Raw genomic sequence first — 20706 nt, forward strand, 5'->3', positions numbered from 1 at the left:
TGGGGCCTCCTGCCTCTGCGGAACGGGTCGATGCCCCTAAATCTTCTCTTAGGATGCAATGCTGGGAGCATCCTCTCCTCCCTCCTGCTGCTCCGGGGCATTGCGTTTTGGGGCAGCCTCTGCCTGCGCTGAGCAGAAGGCATCGTTCCAATTTTGGAGATGGCTTGGATTTACGGAGAGAATTGTAGTGGCTTTGATGAGGATATGGAAATGCAGCACATTATGTAGGAGACCCTTTAGCAGTGTCAAAGGGGGAAAGAAAGAGACCCCCTCCATCTGAGGAATAAAACCCCTTATGAATATGTGAGCCACTCAGCTCTATACATTCAATAGTTGGGGTTGTGTTGGGTTTTTTTTTCCTTCTTTCTTGTAAGTAATCATTCAAAAAGTAGAGCTACAGCAATGGGAGCCGTTCGCGGGGAAGGCAGGGCTGGAGAAAGGTACCCTGGAGGACTCAGCCTGGAGTACGTCCTTGCTGCACAACGGTTTGAAATACAGTATCAATTAAAGCTTCCCCTTTTTACAGCCTGCAAAGAGGTTATATATGGTGTGGGTGGATGTTTGTATCCGGATATTTTAGTGGGAGAGGTAGGTGAGATCTTCCAGTGTGTACAGAAGGAAGCGGGAGCTACATTTAGCTAGGGGCTTGTAGGGCTTGGTTTTATAAGTGGAAATAAAGGAAAGGGCATAAAGCAGGTTTCTGTCACTTCAAAGACATCTCAGGGCGTCTGCAGCCTCCTTCCCTCCTCTTCCGAGGCACGTGCCAGGGGAGATGCGGTAATCCCGCTATCTGAAACCTCGCTGAACTGTGGACTGGGTGGTTTATGGAGGTCAGGAGCAGAGGCTTGGCAGGCGCTGTCTTTGTGGTGGGCTCTGCTCCACGCTGCCCACATTTCTGCTTCAGCCCTCCTGCAGACAGGGATAAGTTCCCCCAGGATGAACACTGCCCTACAAGCAACGGGGGGAGGAAAACAAGCCCGCTCCCACCCCCTGCAAAGCCAGGAGAGCCGTGGCAAGTGGAATTGCCACCCGAGACCATGCCTTGGGTTTGGGTGTCTGACAAGATGGAGAGTTGGAGGAAGGTGCTTTGTGGCTGCTTTTTTTTTTTTTCTTTTCTTTTAACTTCGTGCATCTGTGTCTTCTCTTCTGAACGATGACAGTCTGTGATTGCCACGCAGCTGATCGGTAATTGTTTCATCTGAAGATTATTTCCTACTTTCCCACCACCACTGTTTCCTCCAAGACGCCGGTGGAATTGGATGCTGCTATTAGCAGCTTGTGTTAATTTTCCCCGAAGATTGCTGGAGCTTTGCAGGCTGCAATTGTTGGACTCGGAACAACTTCTCATTTTGGTTTAATTAAATGTGTTGCTTTAAATTGTTTGCTTTTGAAATCTCCTGCTCAATCTTCTGCAGCCCTCAGAGGTGACCAGGCATTAGCCCGTGTCCTCAGGTGCTCGACCGCGCGTGTGCTCAGCACGTGCTGCGCATGCAGTTGTGGAGAAATGAGCAGTGGGAGGTGGGGCACCAGCTGCCTTCCCATCCCCTTTTACAGCATGGAGAAGCTGGAGACGCTCTTTGATTTACAACGTGAGAGCACCCCAGGTTTATACCAGAAGGATGGAGGAAGGGATCTGATCTCAAAGGTATCTCTTGGAGCTCTTGGAGAGATGCTGCCATTGGGGTCCCCCACCTTCTCCAGCTGCTCCCAGCCCCACCAGCCCCCTCTCAAATCAGCAGAGGGACCTGGCTGGCTTAAAATAAGTTTTGTCTTGTGCTGTTTTTCCCCCCTGGAGTCGTTCTGCTGCGGAGGTGCGTGTTTTGCTGTACAGAGACCTGGGTCAGGGCTCCAGCAGAAGCAATACTCTTTTGTTGCAGACTCGGTGTCAGATCTGGCTGCCCCGGACCCCGCGTGTTTCTGGAAACGTGGCTGTGTTTGGGGGCAGCTTCACAGATTGCATTTAATTCCATCAGCTCTTAATCACCCGGTCACCTCCGTGTCTGCATTACAGCTCACTCCTGTTCCCGCGCCTGTTTGGCTGGCAAGAAAATGTGAGCAAATGGCTGCAGCGTTACCAGACATGAACTCTAAATATTAACATCAATTTATAAACTGTATCAGCGTGGATCAAAGGGATTCCAAGACGGTTTTACGGCGCGAATGCTCTTTGCATGAAGAACTAATAAGATTCTGGAGGCTGGAGTACATCATGTTTTTATCGTGCCTTTGACAGGCTTGTGATCCCGCGCTCGGCTCTTCCCCGTGCCAGCCCAGCTCCCCTGGCCACGTGCCACAAGCACGCCTGGCTGCCAGGGCAGCTCGGTTTGCAAGGGAAGGCAAATGCCTCCTCCCTTCTCCTTTGCAGGATTCATGTGAGCAAAGCCAGGGGGCTTGGTGTTGACATTTGGATGGTGTCAGCAAGGGCTGGTTCAGAGCTGGGAGCTGTTGCCTTTCTGGAGCAATGGTGAGGGAAGACTACAGTAAGGCACAATGTCCTTGACCAGCTAACCTGCTCCCTTCCTAGATGGAGAGATGCAAACATTGACTTCTGCATCTGCAGGATGAGACCCTGCCTGCTTGCAGCGCAGTGGTGGGCCAGTCCCGGGAAGCTGGTTTAGGCCACGCTCACTTTGGAACAAGAATTCATGGGATACCTGCAGCAGCTACGCAGCAGCAATGCAGCGAGGATTTTTGGGGTCTGTATAGCCAGGAACATGCTGCTTCACTTTATCGTTCTCCCAGCAAGTAGCATTGCTGGTGCGCAATCTCTCGGTGAGTGGGTGGTAGCTTGCCCGGGTCCCGTGGTGTTTTAACTCTGCATGTGCTGCCTCTTGGTTCAGTTTTCTGCCATCCTGGGAGGACGTTTGGTCTTGGTGCTGGTTGAAAGAACTCCATTCGCACACACTTTATGTTTTTTAAAGCTTATCATAACTCATCCATCATATACTTCATGGCGTGATTAGATTTAGGCTGGATTTCCCCAAACCTTTGTCCAATATCTAGAGAACGTCACTGAGAAGGAGCCCCAGGCTGGCGCGTGGGAGGTGGGAGATATGGAGAATTAAGGAGAAGCTTTTCCTTAGGAGTCTGATTTCCATCTCAGCCATTGCTGGCCCAGATGCCTACCGAGAATGGAGGCGTGCTGTTACTAACACCTGCGCAATTGTATTGTCTAATAACGCCATGGGAGGGCTCCTTGCTGCGTGAGCTTGACCACAAGGCAAGGGTGGGAAGATGCCATCTCCCTTGGGTTTGGGAAGAGGTGGCCAAGTCACCACCTGCTGAATAAAGTTAAACCTTTGTGTTGCTTGTCAGAAGTTCAGCCCTGTAAAATCAAGACTTGACTGCCAAGCAAACCCAAAAAAAGAGTCTGTCAGAATTATCAAGAAAGTGCAATTTAACAATTAAAATGTAGCCCTGCTCCTCCCACAGGAAAGATGCTTCTAGTCTAAGCTGTAATTACATACAGATTTGTATCTCTAATTTGCTTCTGCTTTGCCAGAGTGAAAAAGCTCTGGCAGGATTGACAGTGCTTCTGAGGGATGGGGTCCCTGGGTCTGATCATCAGCGGGTCGGGGAGCGCTGGCATGAGCAGCCCACAGCTGTGCAAGCAGTTCATGTGCTGAAAATACATCCTTGAATCAAGCAGCGTGTGCCGTATGAACTGTATGCACTTCAGCTGATGGAAGAGTAAACGAAAGGTGTGTCTACACGCTTCTGCTGTTTTAAAAACTTGCTACCGTAACTTTCTGCTTAGGCATTTCATCGTGTTCAAGAGAGAAACCCTTTGACAAGCAGGATGAAGTGGATAGCCTGAATGCTAACCTGGTGTGATACTATGCCTGGTTTCAATTTAGAATAAACAATTAAGAGTTTGATTTCAAAGAATTTAAATGATTCCAAGATTACCAAGTTTTGCACTGAGCAGGAGTGGGGTGGTGAAGCTGAGCACTGCAATAGTCTGTGGGTGCGATCCTGCACCAAGCCTGGTTTGCTTGCTTAGGCCAGTATATGTGTGTCCTGGAAATGCAGTTTCTGGTTGGCTCTTCTGCATTTTCTGGAAGAAATTTAAGAAGCAGAAGTTTTCATTCCCCAGGAGCAGGACAGGAGAACGAGAGCTGATCAATGGAAAGAACTGATAGGGGAGGAGTTGTCTCTTTGGGAAATGTGCTTTCAAGTTTAACAACGGAAAAAAAAAAGGTCTCTAAAGGAATCAAATAGGGTTATTCTTTGTACCTATAGAATGGAGTGAAAGGGATAATCCTTCTCTAGCCTTTAAAAAACAAATCTGTAACAGGATTATAACTGTATGATAGTATAGGGATGGATACACTAATAGCAACCTGTAGTATGACCTCCCATGACTTTCCAACACAAAATACTAATTTTAGATGAAAGGGAGTCTCGTTGGCCAAGATACAGCGAATAGACCAAAGAAGACAAAAACAGCGGAGGGAGGAAGAAATAGAAAATCTTAAAAAAAAAAAAAATGGGTTTTGATCTCTTTCCTTGAAAACAAGAGAGAGAGAGAAAGGAAAAGCCAAACCCTTTTGGCTGCCTTTTGGACACTTTGTTCTTTTCCCTTGTTAGATATCTCTTCTGAGCTGTTTTATCCTGTTGTGTTCTGGAAAATGATTTTTGAAATGTCAAAACTTCAAGCCTCTTTTGTCAAGGCTTAAGCAGTTCCACTGAACTTTGAAGGAGACCCCAGCATGAGAGACGTGAACTTTTGATGCTGCCTTAACTGATCTGGCTTTGATCAGCATTGGAGAAGGAAAGGGCGGGAAACACAAGCATGCAAAAACCCACACAAATCAATCCCCCAAAGTGCTGGTGGACCTCACGGAGCCGGGAGGCAGTTGTGTAGCTGTGTACTGATGTTCTCCATGGCATTGCAATGCTGCTTTACCGCGTAGACTGGCTCGTAAAGCCATCAGTGCTCAAGGGATATGTCCTACAACAGAGGTTCCTGGGAGGAGGTGGTGGGTGGAGAGCTGGTGTTCTGTTATTGTATTCCCTTGTTTGGTTGATGGTTGCTTTACCCTGATGGTTGCTTTACCCAGGGGCCTAAATGTCTCGGTTTAAGGGTGATTTCACTGAGCTTTTGAGTGGGAAGCTCGAAACTTGTGTCCAGGAGGACCCCTGGGAGGGGATGGAGTTAGCAGCAGAGGACAGCAGGGCGGATGGTCTCTCTGGGTGTCTTTGGAGAGTGTCTCTGCTGGGATCTGCTCCCAGGGTCCACAGGCAGCAACTGTAGGTGTGCATCAAACTGTAGGCTGGGTGTGGGTGTAGGGCGATTTGGTGGGGTCTGAGGTCCTTGAGGCAGGTTTTCAGAGGGTGGTTTGGAGTGGGGTCTATGCCCCACTGCCCCAGCCATGTAACCATCCTTGGGTTCCCTGTCACCCCCCTTCCCTCCTCCATTTCCCTTCATTGAGAGACCGCACGTTGGTGAAAACAAGCCTGACTGATGTTCCTGGCAAGCTAAAGATGTTTGAAACAGCTCTTGCTTAGAAAATGTTTGTTCTCGGTAGTTCCTAAAAGGATTTGATACTCAACCTGCCCTTTCTGAGCTTTTCAAGATGGTTTTGATAAGTGCACACTGGTGACTTTTGAAAACTGTTTTCTATGTGTGGATTCTTTGAAAATAAAGAGAAAAATTGTGTGAAAAGGCTTTGAAATCTTCAGAATTTTAGCTTTCAAAATTTTTGTAAAACACCTTTTCCTGTTATTTTTTTCTCAGGCAAGCTATAAAGGGATCAAGACTGGGATGTTTGTATTTTCAGTGGGAGCGAAGGTGATGAGAGTGTCTGTGAACACCTCTAGAAAATCTTAACCAGCTGAGCTGTGACACAGCTTCAAAGATGTGGGAAGTTTTCTTGCTGGAGTTGTCCTCTTCTTCCTCCTAGGGAGGGAGGAAAGTGTTTACAATTAACTAAAACCTTTCATTTCCCCAGGTTGGTGGTTTTTTTTGTTTTTTTTTTTTTTTTTTCTTAGACTGAAGTAAAGAGCCTCAGGTTTAGACTGAACTTGGATTCAGGGATTTTGGATTCAAATGTTTTCACTTCTGCTTTTTTTTTTTTAAAAAAACCAACTTTTGATATTGAGGATGATTTCTCAATCAGACTTACTAAAATTGAAATAAGGAATTCTTGAAAACCCCAGGACTTTTTTTTATTTAAGTTACGGTTGCATTATATTTGGAAAGGTCTTTCTCTGTACAGACTATGGCAAGGCTTGATCAACTTGCAAATTATTTCAGGCTTCCCAAATTTGTGGATTTACATGGATGCCAAACTTCTGCTGAAAGAGAAATCAGTGGCTCCTGGCTGGGTGTCACATTTTGGTATTGTTTTAGGAGGTGCTTCCAGAAATAGATAGTTTGGGGGTTTTTATACTTGCAGCAGCACACAGGCTGGGTTTGCTGGGTTTTTCATCAAAGATGATGAAAATTTGGCAGCAAGGCCATGAATGTGCTTTCTGCTTCCTGGAGGAGCTCAGCATGTGGGGCTGGTGGGGAGCTCCAAAAGTCACCCCTCCATCGCCCACCCCAACCATGAGGTCCCTACTGTGTAGCAGCTCCTAGGCCAGGATGCTCTGCCAGCTCAAGTCACCTTCGTCTTTATGAATACTAATTATATGACTCTTTTGTGTCTGATTTGCTTTCGTTACTTTCAGGCTGGTTGTATTTTAACTAGAAGTTGGGTTCATTAAGTAGGGATTTAATCGAGAGCTGGTGGTTTCGCTCTTCAGTCTTTGGGTGCAGAGGGACTTCTCTGTAGCTGAGCCTCGAAATGTGCTTACGTGCCTCCCAAGCCTCTCTCTTTATTAGGGAACGACAAAAATAAGGAGGAAAGCAAGATTGACAGGTTACTACACAGACACATACGTGTAAATAGTAAACACTCCCGATGGGTTCATGATGCATTTCTGCTTGGTAAAATAAACCAGCAATAGTTATCATTGGTCTTTAAAGCTACCTTTAAATATTCATGGAAAAGAATGATAATTAGAAAAAAATCATGTGGCTCTAAGGTACTTCTTTGAACTCAGCATTTCGATGCTTTCCACTGGTGGTGTGGAATTTACCCAGCAATTTACTGCTGCCGTGCGTCTGATGGAGATGTATCCTGCAGCCTTGGCGATGCAGGCTCCTGCCTTGCTGTGTCTCCAGAGCAGCTGGATCCTGGATATCTAATTTTTATTTGCTTGAACAGTTAGTAGCTTGGCAGCCCCCATTGGCTTTGAGTGTAGAGATGCGTCTGTGAATATGTTTATGGTGTATAAACAGCGTAAGTGTAGAAGATTTGAATTCATGTGAAATTAGGGCCCCGGTTTGTATGGTGCTGAGATCATAGAATCATAGAATTGTTTAGATTGGAAAAGACCTTTAAGATCATCAAATCCAACCATTAACCTAACCTTGCCATCCCACCACTAAACCCTGGCCCTAAGCACCTCGTCTGCCCAGCTGTTAAATACCCCCAGGGGTGGGGACTCGACCCTTTCCCTAGGCAGCCCCTTCCAGTGCCTGACAGCCCTTTTGGGGAAGAAATTTTTCCTAATGTCCAACCTAAACCTGCCCTGGCGCAACTTCAGACCATTTCCCCGTTACCAGGGAGAAGAGACCAAACCCGCCCTGGCTCCCCCCTCCTGTCAGGCAGTTGTAGAGGGCAATAAAGTCTCCCCTCAGCCTCCTCTTCTGCAGACTAAACAACCCCAGTTCCCTCAGCCGCTCCTCATAAGACTTGTGCTCCAGACCCCTCCCCAGCTTTGTTGCTCTCCTCTGGGCATGCTCCAGCAATGCAACGTCTTTCTTGTAGAGAGGGGCCCAACTCTGACCCCAGCATTTGAATCATAGAATAGAATCATAGAATCGCTTTGGTTGGAAAAGACCTTTAAGATCATCGAGTCCAACCTTTAACCTAACCCTGCCATCCCACCACTAAACCATGTCCCTAAGCACCTCATCTATCCTTCTTTTAAATACCTCCAAGGATGGGGACTCTACCACCTCCCTGGGCAGCCCATTCCAGAGCCTGACAACCCTTTCAGTTTTTCCTGAAGAAGTTTTTCAGAAGAAGTTTTTCCTAATATCTAACCTAAACCTGCCCTGGCGCAGCTTCAAACCATTCCCCCTCGTCCTATCATCTGTTACCAGGGAGAAGAGGCCGACCCCCACCTCCCTACAGCCTCCTTTCAGGTAGCTGTAGAGGGCGATCAGGTCTCCCCTCAGCCTCCTCTTCTCCAGACTTGAGGGGCAGCCTCACCAGTGCCCAGGTCAGGGGTGCAATCACTGCCCTGCTCCTGCTGGCCACACCATCCCTGATACAAGCCAGGATGCTGTTGGCCTTCTTGGCCACCTGGGCACACTGCTGGCTCCTATTCAGCCGCCTGTCGACCAACACCCCCAGGTCCTTTTCCACTGTGCAGCTTTCCAGCCACTCTTCCTCACACCTGTAGCGTTGCATGGGGTTGTTGTGACTGCATGGGCTTGTTGAGATCTTGGGATGCCTGAAAATGGGGTCACTCACTGGGATGCTTGACTTTGAGGTTTCCTTTTTTTTATCCTCTGCATGGATAACGTGGTATGGGATGATGTTTAGAAGGGCTCCTTCTTGCTAAAGCATCAGTGATTCTCTTCAAAAGGAAATCAGGAGTTTGCATTCAAGCAGGTTCTTGTGGGGTGGTTGCTGTTATGGTTTTTTTTGTCTTGCTTTTTTAATCGCTTGGTTTCCATTGAGCTAAGATCTTATGCAGTGTTTAGAAAAATGATGTCCCAGTCCTTTACCAAGTGATAAAAGCCCTAAAGTTTCATGAAAATCCACCCTGGATCTATAGACTTGCCATTGCTAAGAAGGATTTGAATCTTTAGAGTGGTTGCAAATTTTGCTCACGTTTGCAAGTCCTAGCACTTAGTGGAAGGATGGCTGTGGGTTCCTGGGCTACCTGGCAGTTCCCCTTGCTTGCTCCTCTTTGAAGGTTTCTTCCCCCCCTGTTTTTAGAGGCTTTTACCCTGGTAACTTTTGCAAAACACCACTTAATGGCAGAGAGTTTTTGGCTCCCCTCTGATCTGTGCAGCACTATTATGGAGGCAGCCTTATAATCAATGTAATTGAAGATCAGAGTTAATGAGGACCTCTGCGCCTGCAAAATCCCCCGAGCGATGCTGGGCCTCAGATGTTAGATAAGGAAATGATTGGGCTGAACTGAAAATCTATTTGGCTAATTAGATGATGCATATTCCCAGATGCCAGCGAGGAAAAATACTTTTCACAAAATAAAGAAACGTAAGATTTTGTAAGAAAAGATTTTTGGCAGGAATTCACTTCTGACTCTCAGGAGGGAGAGGGTTAGGGAGTGTCCCTGATATGAGACCACTCATACACGAAGTTGTGTGTTGGGTTGATTCGCCCACCTTCAGCTAAAGACTTGAGGTGGGAACAGCCCATGTGCTGCTGCCCATCTGTGTCCTGAGCCTGGCATCCAGGCATCTTGCGGGCACCACCTGCATGAGCTGGGGAAGCGACGCTCCGATCTGACAGATCAGAATAATTACATTGGCCCCTATTTCTGCAGAGATCTAGGAATCAAATCCAGTATCTTGTGATGCTGAGTAGAGTAGGGGAGTGTCTGGGCAGAGGAACGTCCCAGCTGGTGGACCATTCGCTAGGGCACATTTGTATGGAGAGGAATGGTCAAATGAAGTTCTTCAGGTCCAAGTGTTGGTGAACTCGGTATTATTTTGCTGATTTTGACATGACAGATCACAGCAGCTCCTGAAAAGTAGAGTGTTCTGATACTGGGCCAAAACACCCATTTGTTTGGTTGGTTTTTTGTTTTATTTTTATACTCACTCAACACACTTTTTTCCCACCCTCCAGGCAGCAGCTTCGTTGTGAGCGAGGGGAGCTACTTGGACATCTCCGACTGGCTTAATCCAGCCAAGCTGTCCCTGTACTATCAGATCAATGCCACCTCCCCCTGGGTGAGAGACCTCTGTGGGCAGAGGACCACTGATGCCTGCGAACAACTGTGTGACCAAGAGACAGGTAAGGGAGGCTGGGGAAGAGTGAAGACTTTGCAAAGCTTGGAGATGCGAGGGAGAAGGTTTGTCTCTGGGTACTTCAGTGGCCACATGTCTCACCTCTGTGTTAGCCTGGTGTTAGGCACGGAGGACCAAGAAGTACCAGTGGGGTCACACCGTGGTGACCCCCACCAGCAAAGTGTAAAGAAGGTGGGCATAAGGATGGCGATTCAAAACAGTGGACCCAGTGGTTCTTTGGTGTGGCAGCTGCAGGCACGTGGAGTTTATCTGCTTCTAAGTTGTGCTGTTTTGCTGTAGAGTCTGGAATACCTGCTCATGAGCTTGCCCCATCTCCATCCCTTTTCTTTTTTGACTGTTCCACCACAGAGGACCACATTTCCCATTAGTGCTCCTGCCTGCTGGTCACCTAGGTTGGATCTCTCCTCCAACACTTCCTTATGGAGTTGTGAGATCTACCATCTTTCCTTATCTGTAAATGTCCTTTTTTGCTGAGCGTGTTTTGCTTGCACGCAAAGGCTGCCCCGGTGAAGCAGCAGCCAGCCCTGCTGGAACCCAGATGCGGAGCCAGGCAAAGGAGAAGTGTCACCTTTCCTTCTGGCCTACGTGCTCCTGGGTGACAAACGGGAATCCTGGAGTCTGCAATGAGCTGGGAACACAGAAAACAGCAAATGTGCAACTAATGACTGAAGGTAGGGGGTCTACATGGGTGGGAAATAAGTATGTGACTCCACCAGCAGCTGGCCCTCAGGAAATGGCATCTCCTCAGCTGATGTAGGTGACAGGACCTTGCATGAGAAGGTGGCTCTGGGGACTGTGCTGGTTTTTCATAACGCGGGATGTGCCATGCCCTCTGCAGCGGTGAGCATTGCTCCTGCTCCCCAGTGCCTCGCCTCGGGTGGGATGCCTTCTTGGTGGCATGGAGAAAAGTGTCCCTGTTGCTCCTGGCATGCTCTACATCTAAAGAGCCTGCAACTCCCCATCTCCTTACAGAGAAGTACTGTTCCTGGGTTAGTCATGGCTCTCCACATGAGCCGCTTCCCTCCTCTCTAAGGGAGGGAAGATGAGAAAAGGAGAATTTCTCTGCTGCTTGTGTTTGTGCATGAGACTCATGGCTGTGAGTAGGGATGTTGGTTTCTGGTTTTGCTAGGGGCTTTGAAGGTGGATGGCTCACAGAGGAGAAGGCTTTTTCTAAGCCTCCTACTGCTACAAACTGTGCTGTTAATACGCGGCTTCTTGAGAGGAAGAAGTCCTCCTGGGTTGTGATTTGACCCCCTGAGTCCCTGGGCTGGCAAGGGTGACCCTGTTCTCATCCCTCCCTGCTCAGCTGAGATGCAAATACTGAACTTGGTCTCAAAAATCCATTTTCCTGGTCAAGATGATGCTCTTTTTTGGTACTCCTGTTCCTCAAGGCTTGCCTGCATGGAGGCACTGGCAGGTATTGCTGCAGCAGGATAATTATGCTGGATGAATTCCCCATGTAGATGAGCCCTGGGCATCACCTACAGTCCCAGGGAGGGCTGGGAGGTGGCAGCAGCCACCCTGGCAGATGGGGATGGTGCAGGAGGAGGTTTTTCTCATCCAGATGTCGGAGAGCAGAAGGATGGTTTCAGGCATCTGTGAAACACAGCCACCTCTGCAGGAGTGGGAGGATACGTTCAGCTCTCCCCTGATTCAGGGGAGGAAAGAAAAAAAATATGTGTCCAGCAGAAACCATAGGGAGACCATATGGAGCCAGACCGTGACTTCCCCGTTGGAAGAGCCCCGTGGCTCTGCTCGCCAGCCCCATGCCGTCCTTGGCACTGAGCAGGGCTGGTTTAATCCTTGCACGGCCTCTGCTGTGAGGAGCGGCTGTTTTCCCAAGCTGGCCCAGCTGCTGCTCCCCCTGCATCCCCAGCTTGCCAGAGCTGCTTGTTGCTCTCACTGGATGCCCCACGCTTGAGCAGGATGTGTCAGATCGTGTTTGCAGGGAAGGCAGCAACATGTATTAGCCCAGGAGGTGCTCTGCTCTGGCATCATGCTGGATCCTGACCTCGCCAGCTGCTCTGCAGCTCCTGTCCCTGGTTCCCGTCCTCCCTGCTGTACCCATGGTGGGAGATGAGGGCAGAGCAGCCTTGACCTGAACCTTCAGGTTCCTCACCCCAAATCTGTCAATTGGCTTCTTCCCTCTCTCTCCAGCTTGGGAATTTGCACGTGGATAGAGCAAAAGCTTTCTCCAGTCTATGCCCGTTGGATCCGTAGGGGTAGAGCAGGACTGGCCAGTGGGGCTGCTGACTTTCAGATCCTAAATCTAGGACCCCCTTAAGAGATCCAAACTTCACAAGAGCTGAGCAATCACCCCCTGAAAATTAGGCCTTTGGAGGTGCCTACGTGACACCCTGCCCCAGGACATAGCCCCAGGCACTGCTTGTGTTCATGGCTGTTGACCAGCCTTTAGCTGAAGTTCCCCTGCCAGGCTGAGAGGACATCGTAACTCCACGATGCCCTGCATGTATTTTTAGATTTATTTTTATTAATGCCATTCTATTTTTAAGGGTGATTTATTTTTATCTCCACGAGAGAGGCAGGCCTGTGGTTTTACTATGGGACATAAATCCTGCCTAGATTTCAACCTTTTCAGGTCAGGGATTTTATCATCTCTGTGAGCATCCCAAGTGATGGGTGCTGGGGATTTCCCCTGCCTTCTGTCTTCTCAGGCTGGGTGAAGCATCAATGAGGAGGATGAACCTGAGGTTTGTCCTGTCTGGAGGATGAAAACCTTGAAGGTTTCCCCTGTGAAGAGCAGCTTTGAGGTCCTCCAACACATTTATAGCTAAACTGACTTCAGCCTTACCCTTGGAGCCACTCTCTGTGGCAGTGCAGATACAGCCTCACCCCAAAGCATCCTTGCCCCTAGGTGTAGGCAGACCTCTGCAGGCAGGACTTGTCCTTGGGGGCAGTGCCACAGGCTCCTGGCACATGTTTGGACAGAGGCCCCCAGGTCACGTAAGCTCTGTCTGCTGAGACTCGAGCCCTTACCCCTTCCCAGCACTGAAGACCTCTTTTGGGCTGGAGTTTTATACAAGGCCTGTCTGTACAATATGTTGACTCATGGCTCCAGCCACCAAGTGCTACTTCAGTATGAATAATAATCCGCACTTAAAACGGAGGCTCTGAAACACTAGGAAATGCCAAAATACATTTTGCTTGCCTGACCTTAATTTGCCTTCCCTTGTGTCTTTGCCGTGTGACTCACTCTTTAATTAAATGATTGCTGCCCCCCTGACAAATTTCAAACCTGCATTGCAAAGCACCAGCTCATCAGAGCTTTTCAGAGGGAGCACCAACATCTGCACATGAGCAAAATGTCATCTTTCTCCATCCCCCCTGCTTTGGAAGCAGCCAAGCAGGTTGGGCTGACATGTCTGCAAATACCTAAATAAATGGATGCTGCTGAGGGTCTTCTCCCTGCAGACATCACATGGTGGCCATGTCCCAGCTGCCACACTGGATGGGACAAGTACTTCTCTGGGGTCAGGATGTGGTCCTTGGCTGAGGAGATTCAGCCAAAACGTTCCATCCTCTTGGCAAGGTGCTGACGGTCCTGCTTGAAGCAAGAATGGGGAAGGTTTCTCCTCTTCTGGGACTGGCAGTCAGCTCCCCTCGCTCTCCATAATTTGGACAGATGTGGAGTACGTTGCCAGCGCCGCTGCTCATGCCATGTGCTGGGATGCCTCTGCGTAAAATCCAGGAGCGCTGCTTTTTCACGGGCTTCCTTTACCAGCACGGGTAACACTGAGAGCCTCCGTTTTTGGCGGCATATGCAAATCCTGATTTGTGAGCACAATTACCTGCTTTGTATGCACAAAACCGATTCACTTGCGCATGCTGTGGGCATCACTTAAGAGACCTGCTGGAGAATCGGTCCCTTAGGGCCAAATGCTGGAAAAAACAGCCTCTGATTTTGTGCTGTCAGCCTTGCTGGAGCAGTGGCATAAATGAGATGGATAGCTACCTTGATTAGCAGGTGCAAACGCGTTGAATTTTTTTTTCCCCATCTATAAATCAGGCACTTCTCCATCAAAATTCTCTCCTTTGCATCCACAATTGATGGCACCTCCCAAAGCAGTAGGCACACGCTTGTAAGGACCAAATGAGATGTGGTAGTGAAGGCTCTGCTCTGGAAATTGGCAGGAGGAAAAAAAAAAAAAAAGGGGTTTCCATCACCTTCCAAATGGGCTAGTTTGTCACCAGGGCCGCAGATGGTGTTGCTGTCCAGGTAGGACAGGGGTCTTGCGGGCAGGAGACAGATGAAAGTCATTTTTAAACAGAGCCATTTTTAAAGGCAACCTGTTAAGGGGATTTGGAGGTTGCAGAGCTGAGCATGTAAATCAGGAGATGACCAACCTTGGCGAGGGTGTATTTGTGTTTATGAAAACAGCCACTTTCTCCAATAGTTCAATTCAATATCATGCAGCTTTTGTGCACATCAAGTAATACTTGTTTGTTCTCGTGCACTTCTGCTATTTTCGCTGTTGGAGGATCCTACTGTCTTTATTGACTTAGACTTTTATAAGATGAGGTTCTGTCTCTCTAAGGTATGTAGTTTAATAACTTGGTCAAAAGCCATGTAATATACGATTTCTTTTCCTGTGGCGGCACAGCTTGCCTCCTGCACCAAGCAGGGCAGGAGGCAGTTAACTCCCAAGCTAATTTAGCTTTGGGCTGAAGTGTTATACATAAACAGCAATCAAAATGCATGCCTGCAAGGGGGCCGAGTTAAGGTTATCTGTGCTGTCTTTACACTCTCATTTTCTGCCATTAGAGTGTTTAATCCTACAGCTGCTAATGTTCTTGTAATGGCATTTCTGTGCTTGTCTAAAGACCACAGAGAGGGGGGCGGAGGAATGAGTTTTGCTGTACGGAACTGCTCCTCGGCCCGTCTCCCTGGCTCGACCCGTCCCACCAGTGCTGCAGGAGGTGGCTTCTCCCCCCGCCATGGTCAGCTCTGGGACAGTGGTCACCCCAGAAGATGGCAGCCATGGCACTGTGGTCCCCTTGGTCCACCCTTGGGACCTCTCGCTGCTTTCTTGCACCAGCCATGCACGTGTTCCCAGGGAGAGCTTCCTCGGCAGCTAAGCAGATGATAATGAGAATAAAATGCATGCAGAGCATAAACCCAGACACAGTCCTTGGAAGTTAAGCTTGCACTTAAGTGCTGTGATGGATCTGGGTGAAGAGGATGACTTGCAGCAGGGGGAGAGGAGGGATAACTGTCAAATCAGCTCCAGGTTTTCCCTCTATACTCCATACCAGGTCAGCTGGGCAGGAGCCACCTTCCCTGTCTTGTTCCTCGAGAGCTAAACCGCTTTTACTGAAATTGCATTTTTCATCAGGATGATGCAGAGACCCAGGTTTGGAAAGCGCCATCCCTGAAGGCCCAGAACAGCAGATAGCAAGGGCAAGAAGAGAGGCTTTTCAGAGAGCTTTACCAGAAGCTGGTGCTACTGCTGCGGTTGCCGGAGGAGCCATGGCCACAGCCAGGGGCCGAGCCCGGCTCGAGGAGCAGCTCTCTGAAGATACTTCACTTGTTCGTTGAAGTTGGGAATTTAATGAACTATTAAGATGCTTGTTCATCCTTGTCTGTGTTTAATTTTCTCTGAATCCCCTTCTCAAAAGAGGACCTTGCTCTGCCACCACACAGGGGCACAGCAAAATCTTCAAGGAAGGCTTTCATTGCAGGGGTTTTTAACTTTCTTCTCATGCGTACCTCTACCGATGGGAAACCCTGGTGCCAGCCCTTGTGCAGATGTGTATCTTGCCCTGTCCCTGGCGAGCTCACCAAGTGGCAGGGACCATCAGGCCATGCCATGCCCTTGAGGGGAACCCTGCAGCCTCCTCCTGCACCGAGGGTCCGGGGTGCTCCGCAGCAGTGAGGGGGCTCTGCGCCGGTGAGAGATGCCCATGGGGCTGGAGCACGTGCTAAGGCGGCTGAAGGACATGGGGTTTGATTTGCCCTTGTCAAACCTGACAGGAGGGGGGAGTTGGGGGAGCGCGGTCTGTGCTCCCAAGGAATGGACGATGGGACGAGGGAAAACAGCCTCAAGTTGTGCCAGGACAGGTTTAGGTTGGACATTGGGAAAAATTCCTTCCCCAAAGGGGCTGTCAGGCACTGGAAGGGGCTGCCTAGGGAAGGGATCGAGTCCTCACCCCTGGGGGTATTTAAAAGCCGGGCAGAGGAGGTGCTTAGGGCCAGGGTTTAGTGGTGGTATGGCAGGGTTAGGGGAACGGTTGGGCTTGATGAGCTTAAAGGGCTTTTCCAACCTAAATGATTCTGTGATTCTGTTCTAAACTTTCTGTGGATGCTGGATGAAGAGGTGGTTTCTCTGCCAGGAGCTCAGAAACCTTTTGCAAGGCATAAATCGACACAGGTTTCCTCCAGATGCAGACGAGGCTCTGAGGCCTCAACAGCTTCGTTACAGGAGGTTTGTGGCCATGGCTGTTGGAGGAATGGGGTGACTCGTGTTGATCTGTTGGTGGCTTGTGCCACACAGCTGGTGCTCAGGGCTGCTACCGGTGGTCCTGGTATTGCCATCACATTGGAAGGGACATGTTGGGAGACAGCAGAGCTGGGCGGAGCACGGGGTGTCCTGCATGGTGGCTGGAGGCAGCCCATGAGCCCAGCATGGGAGCACCCATGTCCCATCTGCTCCGGCAGGGGCTCCTGGGCAGCAGCTTCTGCCACGGGCAGTGGTGAAAAGGGGGCTCAGCCCTCACCAAGCACTGAGCTGGGGGCTGGGACAGCAGCACCCGGGCAGGAGGAGATGCTGTTTGCAGCCACCTTTGCTCCTAGCAAGGGATTTGGGCCATGCAGCTCAAACTGCTGATGGAGGTGAAGGCTTTGCATCCCCGCAGCAGGGAAGGAGGGGGGACCCTCCAGTCCTCCCACCTCGGAGCAGGCTGGTAACCCTGGAGATGGCTCTGTGCTCACCCAGAAGAGAGGGGCTTTGTGCTGAGGCCCCGCAGCAAACACTGGTGCAGTCAGGGCTGGCAGGGCGGGCAGCCGCTGCACTCAACGGCTGCCTCTGTTCGCCGAAAAATGCTCAGCCTCGGCTTGCTGCCCGGCGCCCACCTCCCTCTGCAGACCCTTTCTCCTCCCATGCCACAGTGGGTGGAAGGAGGATAAGCAAGAGGTGGTGTTGGAGGGGCATCTGTGCTGGAGCTTGCCCTGCAGCCGGGATGGCAGCTCTGTGGGAAGGCTGACCCAGCCGGGCTGCGGAGCTGAGGGCAGCTGGGGAAGCAGTGCTGCAGCTCCTTGGCTCGCTGGCACCAAGGGTGCTTTGCTGGGGCAGCTGTGTCCCCTGGCGTGTGTCCCCAGAGAGGAGGGTCCACCCTTGGGTGTTGACCTGAAAAGCTGGGGCCAGGTTGTGCATCACTTGGGGTAAGAGAGGCAGCCCTGAAGCAGGCGTGAGCACGTATGTGCAATGCTCACACAGGTGGAAAGGCACGTGTTCATAGCCCTGCAGCCTCCGGGAACAAGCTGCCACCCCAGCTGGGGTTGAGACTTGTCCCCAGGACTGTGCTTTCACAGCAGGGGCACGGCCCTGGTACAGCAGGGCATTGCTCCAGGATGAAGGCAAACGCCAGGGCTGGAGGTGCTGCTGTGGAGAAGGGAATCAGGGACACCAGCAGTGCCGGGAGAGGGTTGATGAGCCACAGGTTTGCTCTGCCACTACCAAAGTCTCTCCTGCTCCTTAAATAAAAACGCCAATGACAGCAAAGAGCAGCTTCTCCGGGAGCACGGGGACTCCGTGAGCCTGCGCTTTGTGCTGCGCACTGGGCGGGTGGATTAGGGGGATCTTGCAGCATTATCACCGCGGATCGTCTCTCTCCCTAACAAGGATAACAGGATTACCCTGGCATGCTGGCAGTTCATCCTGCAGCCCTGCTCTGCTGCTCCCTGGGCAGAGCACAGGGACGGCCAGGGAGGATGTGGATGAAGCACAAGACCCCGTTTCCCCTTGCAGGAGGAGCAGCAGCACAGTGTGGTGGAAGAATAGTTCTGCAACTTCCAGCTTAGATATAAAAAAGAAGAGGGCTAAAGCCTCCAGCTGTGTGCTGGTCGAGATACAGCAGGGGCCAGAGGGCTGTTTTCCTCCATGTACTTGGCTTTGCACCATGCCTGTGATGACCTCAGGTATGGCTTGCATTGGATTTGTTTTCTTCAGGCATGAGCGAACCTCAGCAAGGGCCAACCCTAAGCCAAAAGCCATGGATGCTAATGATGGCTGCACACTGCTCCAGCCCAGCCCTTCTGCAGCTCCAGCACTAAAGCCGCTGAAGCATGGGCAACATGAGAAGCTCTTTGCTCAGAAATGGGCAGAGGAAGCTCATGCCTGCATGTGGAAACCAGGTCGATGTGGCTGTAGCTTGCCCTGTTCCTCCTGGTCAGGCTCCAGCTCCTTCTCGCTTCCCAGCTGAGGGCAGGAGCGATGCCTGCAACATCATGGGGTCACAGGGAGCTCGAGCTGCACGGCTGCTTCTCTGGATGCTGCCGGCTGGGCTTCTCGCTCCTATTGCCTTGCCCTGTGTGGCACTTTGGGCTGAGCTGGCGGTAGCCTCCTCCGCCAGCCTCCCTTGGGACGAAGGCACAGCAGGAGGGAGGTTGCAGGTGAGACGTGCCCACGGTGCTCGGGGATGTGTCCTGCTGGTTTGGACAGAGGTTCAGGTTCACCATCCCTGAGCAGAGAGCAGCATGGAGGCTCTGTAATTAGTCACGGCAGCACGGTCTTTGGTGAGATTCTGTGTAAGTGGGGAGGGGGGGAGCAGGGGAGGATGGAGGGCAGTGCTGTGGGTGCTGCTGTGTTCCCACAGCCTCAGCTTTCCCCTCGCCCTTCCACGTAGCTGCACGTGTTGCACCAATATCGTGTTCTGTGAGGCTCTTGCTGGAGCCGTGGAGCATTTCCCAGTTTAGGCACCTTCTCTCTGCAATGTCAGAGGTGTCATTGTGTGCCTCCCCCCAGTTTTTTGTTAAATAACACACTGGGAATGTGACATGGGGCCTCTAGAGCTGCATGAGCAGCAATCCTGGCTTTCGCTATAACGGTTCAAAATTCGCCATGGGTTATCCGATGCGATTTGTGGGTTATGGATGTGAAGGAAGAGGAAGGACCGCACACGCCTGTGTTGTTACCATGGGCAGGGTGCAGGTCGGTGGCCGTGGAAATCAGATGCTTGTCACATCGGTTTGTAGATCCTGATTCATTTGGCCTCCTGCAGCAGCCGACCACTGCGCAGAGGCGTGTGCAGGACCTGTGGAAATTGCAGCCGGCTTCAGGTGCGGTTATTTGTCAAACTTGGTTATTTTGGTCGCCTCTAGCTTTAAGCCCAGGTTGAATCCTAAATTAGCGTGAGGGATGCTGAGGGGATAACTTCTCCGTCACAGAAGCATGTGGGATTTAGTAGCTCTGAACAAGGATGTTGGTTTGGCTCTTTGATGGTTGGGGGTTTTTTAACGGCATGTTGAGATCTGCTATTTAGAAAATACACTTACCCTAAAGACGAATTAGAGATATGGGAACTGCCACTCTGGGACTTTACTGGGTGTTTCTCTATCCACGGGGATTAGCCTGTCTGGCTCAGCATCATTCTGGGGAGGATGGGGACAGACAGACAGAAAATAACAGAGTAGCTCAGGAGGCCAAAGAAGGAGGGTGGATGCTGATGGGGAGAGAGCAAAAGCTCATGAGAACATGCAGGAGCACAGCAGGTTCTGCTGAGGTTTTTTTGGAAACCCCACTTATTGCCTGATCATGGTTCTAGATACAGAAATAGATCCTAAACCATCTGGCCCAAAGAGATGGAGTCCCCGCTCCTCCAACAGACTGCAATGCTTGGCTGATCCCATTCTGGGAGAATTCCTGTCCGTTTTCTAAAACTCTGCCAAAGGGGTGCAGATCTCCCTGGAAAACCTGTGGAAAGCTGGTCCTGAGGGGTCCTGGTGAGGGGCAGGTAGCGGTGGTCTCCGTGCCCTGGGCGGCTTTCCCCAGTGTCCCGCCTCTCTGCCGCCCTCGATCTCCTCCCCAGCTGGTGCCACCTTTTGCCCTCTCGCTTACTGAAACAAAGCTCCCAATAAACCTCTCAAAAAAGTCCCAAGCACCAGCTGTAACTGCTGAAACTCCAGGATTGGAGTTGATAAAATCAGTATTTCTGCAGTTTGATAGAGTTTCTCCTTTCAACGCCAAACTGAAGGAGCAGTAAACAAACTGGTGGACAAAATAAACCCTCCTACGCCTCAGGAAAGGGGTTCACCACCCCGGCACCCCCAGCCGTCGGTAAGGAGGGAGGCGTTCGGGCTGTTTGATGCCAGCCTCTGTAGGTGGTTTTTCCCTCCTTGCTCTAATTTCCGTGGCAGGAGCTGAGTGTGAGCTGGTGTCCCAAGACTCCCAGCTCTGCTTCGCCAGCGCTTTGAGATGTCTCTCATTTGCAGAGCATATATTTGTTATGTAATAAGCACCAGGAATTAATGATCCGCGGCGCAGCCGGGCCAACTTGCGTACTAAGCACTCACGGAAAAAAAAAAAAACTTTTCTTTTTTTAAAATCACTGATGGAGCCATTAGGACCTGCGTTTTCTTGCAACAAGACAGCCCCAGCCCCCGGGCATGGCTGAGCCGGAGCAGGGGC

General features: G+C 50.5%; 1 protein-coding gene across 1 annotated transcript in view; it reads left to right on the forward strand.

Annotated features, from left to right (window-relative positions):
• ASTN2 (astrotactin 2) overlaps positions 1 to 20706 on the forward strand; it is a 315089-nt gene that overhangs the window by 90159 nt on the left and 204224 nt on the right. Inside the window, 1 exon segment of the mRNA XM_035890105.1 lies at positions 9882 to 10049. Coding sequence (XP_035745998.1) covers positions 9882 to 10049 — 168 coding nt within the window.

The sequence above is a fragment of the Egretta garzetta genome, unplaced genomic scaffold (genome assembly GCF_000687185.1).
Source record: "Egretta garzetta isolate BGI_Z169 unplaced genomic scaffold, ASM68718v1 scaffold190, whole genome shotgun sequence".
Classification (NCBI taxonomy): Eukaryota; Metazoa; Chordata; class Aves; order Pelecaniformes; family Ardeidae; genus Egretta; species Egretta garzetta.